At 51.0% G+C, this 5924-nt stretch overlaps 1 protein-coding gene across 1 annotated transcript; it reads right to left on the bottom strand.

Annotated features, from left to right (window-relative positions):
- Window positions 1–2377: 2377 nt before the first annotated feature.
- On the bottom strand, window positions 2378–4259 carry LOC135714203 (uncharacterized). The gene is made up of 2 exons (XM_065237520.1): window positions 3295–4259; window positions 2378–3239 (listed from the first exon to the last, which is right to left on the bottom strand). Exons 1-2 carry the CDS (start codon window positions 4257–4259, stop codon window positions 2378–2380), a joined length of 1827 nt encoding a protein of 608 aa, XP_065093592.1.
- Window positions 4260–5924: the final 1665 nt, after the last annotated feature.

Here is a 5924-nt window from a genome sequence, read left to right as displayed (position 1 = left end):
CGGCGAGAGAGCGATATGGAACGATGCGTTCGATTTCAAAGCTTTTATTTAACTTCAGGTTCACCGTTAACATGCTGGCCACCGAAGTTGAGCTAGGCATGAGCTAGCTCCTGCGTTGTCTTCGTCGGGATCTATCGGAAGGATAGCGATCTCGGTAACCGTCCGTTTGAACTGCCCGGAACCGGTCTTGACCACGACCACCCGGACTCTTCCATCCTTCCCTGCCACGGTTTCGATGATCCGCCCCAACGGCCATTGGAGTGGTGGTGCGGTCGCCTGCTTTATCAGTACCAGTTGGCCGGTGCGGATGTCGGATTGGGACTGCTTCCAGTTCGTTCGCTGCTGGAGTTGACTGACATAATCCAGCTGCCAGCAACGCCAAAGGTCTTGGACCGACCGCTTCATCTCTTGGAGGCGTGACAACCGATTCGGGTTTACGTCGATCAAGTTGGGCTCCGGGATTGCCACGAGAGGTTCACCGACGAGGAAGTGACCAGGAGTCAGAGCGGAACAATCGTTAGGCGAATCTGTAAGCGGAGAAAGAGGACGGGAATTGAGCACCGATTCAATCTGGGCAACGACGGTCTGGAGCTGGTCTACGGTGAAGGAGCGGTTGCCCATGATGCGCCGGAAGTGGTGCTTGAAGGATTTTATTCCGGCTTCCCAGATACCGCCGAATTCGCATCGTACGAAGTTCTCGGTCTGTCCCGACGAAGCCAGTCGCGTTGTCGCAGTGTAATTCAAGCACTCGCCCGCGACGAGCTACGAATCGCTTGACGGCGTTTATGCAGGCGACGGACGACAGATCGGCGACGACTTAGAGATGCACGGCCTTCACCACGAGGCACACGAATAGCCCGACGTACACTTTAACCGACGCGCCCCGACCACTTAACGGACGTACGAGAAACGGCCCACAGTAATCCATCCCAGAGTGTATGAACGGTCTGGCAGGTGATACGCGAACGGACGGCAGCGCTGTGCTGTGCTACCCGTGGTTTACATCGAAAACAGGTTACGCATCGGCGTACCACCTTTCGTACTAGTTGCCGACCCCGGACTGGCCAAAATCGCTGGCGAACAGTAGCGAGTGTGAGTGTAGGACCACCGTGAAGTGTTCGGACGTGGCTGGACTTTGCGATGAGCCAACTGAGTTGATGGTCAGCTGGAAGTAATATCGGGAAACGAGTGTCGTACGGTGCTCTCATGTTGGCTCGTCTTCCGTTGAGCCTGAGCAAGCCGAACTGGTCCATGAACAGCTTCATGTCCTTGAGTGGTGATTTCGACGGGGATATTGCTGCAGCGGATGGTGCATCTTGCAGGCGACGAAAGTAACAAACTTCAGCCTGGAAGGACGCTAGTTGAACTTCTCGCACTAGAATCTTGAGCGCATGTTCACCTTCCTCTGGTGTTAGTGAATCGATAGTGCGTTCGCTCCGGGGGAGCCTTGCGTTGCTGAAAAATCGGTAGTATCGTGCTACGACGCTTGGCTAGGTCCGAGAATCGTTCGAACAGTGATGAATCGACGGTTGTGCTATGCAGAACGATGTTTGGGAAGGCTTCTTGTTGCAAATCGGAAGTGTCCGGCGTCGAAAACGCACACTCGGGCCAATTGTCAACGGGGGTTTTGAGAAAACTCGGTCCATGCCACCACAAATCGTCCTTCGAGATCTGGCTTGAGAAATCCGGTCGGCTGAATTCAATTCCAACGGCACATGCCTCCACGTGCAATCCTTCGAGAGACGCTGTATTTCAGCGATGCGGTTCGAGACGAAAACCTTCCAGACATTCGACTGTGACTTGATCCAATGTAGAACGATCGTAGAGTCCACCCAGAATGTTGGAGGTTCCACGAATTCAGTGTTTCGACGTAGATTGTCGACAAGCTGGCTACCGAGCAGCGCAGCGCAGAGTTCCAGACGAGGAATAGACTGTCCACGCAGTGGAGCAACGCGTGATTTGGCAGTCAGTAGATGGCTGTGGAGCTGTCCGGAATCGTCACGAGAGACGACGTAGATGCAACAGCCGTATGCTGTTTTTGAAGCATCGCAGAAGCAGTATAAGCTGTATTGGCGACTCTGCACGGCTCTGCGTGGCACGGAGAGAGCTTGTAGTTGGCTGAGCTCCGAGCGGTAGACTGCTCACCAGGCGGCGTATTCTTCGGACAGCCCTTCATCCCAGTCTAAATGTTCTGCCCACAGAACTTGGACAAACATCTTGGCTTTAATCACCACTGGTCCCAGGAGGCCTAGAGGATCGAATAGCTGTGACATTTCGGACACGACGAGGCGTTTTGTTGCGGCGTTCAGCAGTGGCAGAGCTGGTATCTTAAATTTGAATGTGTCCGATTGTGGAAACCACAGAAGTCCCAAGGTCTTCACAGTAGGAGAGCGATCGATTTCAAGCTCCCGCGAGGTTTCCCACAGCTGACGAGGACGGCGGCATCGTTGGTCGCCCACTTCCTGAGCACGAGGCCGGCTTGCTGCAGCATCTCCATCAACTGACGACAAGTTTCAGCGAGCGTATCTAGGTCGTCGTGGCCGGTGAGTACGTCGTCGACGTACGTTCCTTTCTTGATCACAGGGACCGCCAACGGAAAGCGTTCTCCTTCGTCAGTGGCCAACTGGTAGAGCACACGAGTAGCATGGAAAGGCGAGCTAGCGAGACCATAAGTCACGGTTTTTAGTTGATACACGCGCACTGATTCTGACGGATCTTTCCTAAACAGGATCTTCTGATATTTCCGGTCATCTGGATGTGTCCAAATCTGCCGGAACATCTTCTCGGCGTCAGCAGTGACGGCGAAGCGAGGCATGCGGATGTTGATAACGGTTGAGTACAGAGCTGGCTGTATTGTCGGACCGGACAATAGGACCTCGTTGATCGATAAGCCGCGAGAACCTCGGCAGGATCCGTCGAACACTACTCGTATCTTCGTGGTTGTACTCTCAGGACGGTGGATGGCATGGTGGGGTAGAAAAAACTGAGGGCTACGCGACGCGGACGGATTCACCTCCTCCATATGTCCCAGTCTTTCATATTCTTCCATGAACGCGTGGTACGCTTCACGAAGGCCTTCATCGACAGCAAACTTTTTCTCCATCGGATTGGAGCCGACGTAGTGCGAGTGGGTAGGAATCTCCAAGCATTGGTAGCATTTCCTCCCGTAGAGGTAGACGGACGATGTATCTGCCGTCTTCAGCTCGACTGACGGATTGTTGGAAGTGGTCTTCACAACGCTGCTCATCGGGAGTGTAGGCTTTCCCGACGTCAAAATTTTCAACTTCCCAGAACCGTTCGAGCTGCTTGTCGAGTGTGTCGTTCATGCAGACATGACTACTCTGAACTGCCTGTGGATCGGGAGCTGGATCCACTACCTTTCCGCAGACGATGTAACCCAGAACTGTCTTCTGTAGTAGCGGATACCCAGTAGCGACAGAGATTTGCTGATGTTCCAGGAGCGAATAGAACAATTCAGCGCCGATGATCATATCAATCTTCTGGCTGATGTTAAATTGGGGATCAGCCAGCGGAAGATTACGAGGAATCCTCCATCGTGTAACGTCGATATGGTGGCTGGGTAGCGATATGGTAAGCTTCGGCAGCACTAGACAGTCCAGACTGAAGCGATGATCTCCGTAGCGTGAAGCGAGCGAGATTGTAACTCCGAAGTGGACGTTCACAGTGGATTGACCAATTCCACTGACCGGCGAGTTGAGCTTGACACGCTTCAAACGGAGTTTCTGGCATAGTGATTCGGTGATAAAGCTGGGCTGTGAGCCACTATCCAGCAAGGCTCTGGCGAAATGTTCGTTGTTGTCAGCGTCCTTCACCTTGATCACTGCTGTGGAGAGCACAACACTACATTGACGAAAAACTTGAGTCACTTCAGCACCTTGACAGGACGTGGAGGAAGGTGAATGATTACCGAGAACGATTGAATCAACCGGCGATGTGGAGGGGGCGATACCAACCGAAAACGATTGCGAAAACGATCGAGACGACAAGTTCGCGAGTGGTGAGGTAACGGCTTGTACCGGCGGCGGAAATACAACGGCGTTCGCATCGCGTTGCGACATTTGATACGAATGCGAACCGATTGCTTCAACGGATTGACCAATCAATGCTGGTGTAGATTGGTTGGTCTGCGCTGCAGGTGTACCAGGAGCCGATGATGACGAAATTGGCGGTAAATGCAGCAACGAATGATGCTTCTTGGAGCAATACTTGCACGATCCACTGGAGCAATTCTTTGCCATGTGTGTACCCTTCAAGCAGTTTATACCGTGCCGATTCAAATTTCGGACACTTAAACTCGAATTTCGGACACTTTTAAAAGTTGATTATCTCGGTCGAATATGATCCACATATCTTGTAAATTTTAAATTTTTTTGACTAGTGCCCTCCACGATCATCTAACATTATTACTTTGTTTCTAACTGGATGTAATATTTAATTAAAAATGAAAGTGTCCGAAATTTGAATCGTCCGAAATTTGAATCAGAACGGTACAAAGCCCATGCTTCTTTACAATTTCAAATCGTTGCGGTACGAGATTCTGGAAGGCGGTACACTGAAACAGGAGATGCGCTTGTTTACAGTTGGGGCACTTCTTGACATTTTCAAAAGCGACGTAGGCTGTGGTGAAGCGTGGCCTAGATGATTTGGGTTCGGATTGGGTACTGTTAAGGTGGGAGAGCGTGATTGTTTTGATTATTCGTGATCTTTTGTGGGCAAACTCGAGAAGCTCTTTGTATGTGGGTCGATCTCCATCTTCAACTAGTGTTTCCCATTCTCGGAGTGAACCAGGATCCAAACAACTGCTCAGTTTTTCAACGAGGAAGGAATTCCAGTGTTCCTCTGTAGTTTCGAGCTTGTCCAACAGTTGAACGTGGCGATCGAAACTGTCAGCCAGATCCAACAGTCCCACAGAAGATTCCTTTTTCAAGGGATTGACCGCCAGCAACGCCGATATATGCCGCTTTATAAGTAAATTAGGGTTTTCGTATCGATCCATCAAAAGATTCCAAGCAACTTGGTAATCGTCAACCGAAAGCTCGAGTGCTGAAATAATACGAGCTGCCTCGTCCGAAAGAGATGCTCGCAAGTAATGCATCTTTTGTACCGTCGTTAGCTGCTGATTCGAGTGGATCAATGAAACGTACAGATCGCGAAAAGGTACCCAATCGTCAATTTTCCCACCAAACACCGGAATCTTAATTTCTGGAAGTCGAACATGAGCGACAGGTAGAGCAGGCTGAGCGCAAACGGAAGTCGATGCGCGAGATGGAGGGGGAGGAATGGGAGGCTGAATGGGAAGCTTGCTCTGCAACGAAGACTTCAGCCCGAGGTACAACAGCTGAAACTCTCACCTTTGCTCCGAAAAATGCTCCTCTTCGTCTTCCAAAACCTCAATATTCTCCTGCACGGACAGAAAAACATGCCACAACTCATCAAGGTACCCAATTTGTACGGCTAGTTGGTCCTTGTGAGTGGGATCATATGTTCGATTGAATTCCTTGATCATCATCGCCGAACCCAAAATGTTCGTCCGACGACGATGTAAAAGTTTCAGCTTTGTTGCTGAGCTTGCGGATTTGCTCGCCTTTTTTGCAGGCATTTTCCAAACACCACCACCAGAAGTAAACGAAAGAATTTACCTGCGCTTGCGGGGGTAAATCTAACCTCACCGACTTGGTCCGGCTGTTTACTGCTTGCACTGGGAAGGGTACAGAAAATTTACTGCTGCTGTTGCTTTCCTCCGGCTACTTAGATCCAACGACGAGATGCTGATATTCCGGTTGCTGCTGGAGCTACCCCGGGAACTGTGGATGACGACGAACTGCGACGGAATGCACGTGCTGGCGTGTTCCTTTCGATGGTTGATGGTTAGCTGGAACGACACTACAAACAACTGCAATGGC

The sequence above is a fragment of the Ochlerotatus camptorhynchus genome, unplaced genomic scaffold (genome assembly GCF_037179485.1).
Source record: "Ochlerotatus camptorhynchus isolate MF236.1 unplaced genomic scaffold, CSIRO-AGI_Acam_v1.1 ptg000626l, whole genome shotgun sequence".
NCBI lineage: Eukaryota > Metazoa > Arthropoda > Insecta > Diptera > Culicidae > Ochlerotatus > Ochlerotatus camptorhynchus.
The sequence above is the reverse complement of the archived record's forward strand: the minus strand, read 5'-3'. Positions and strand labels throughout refer to the sequence as shown.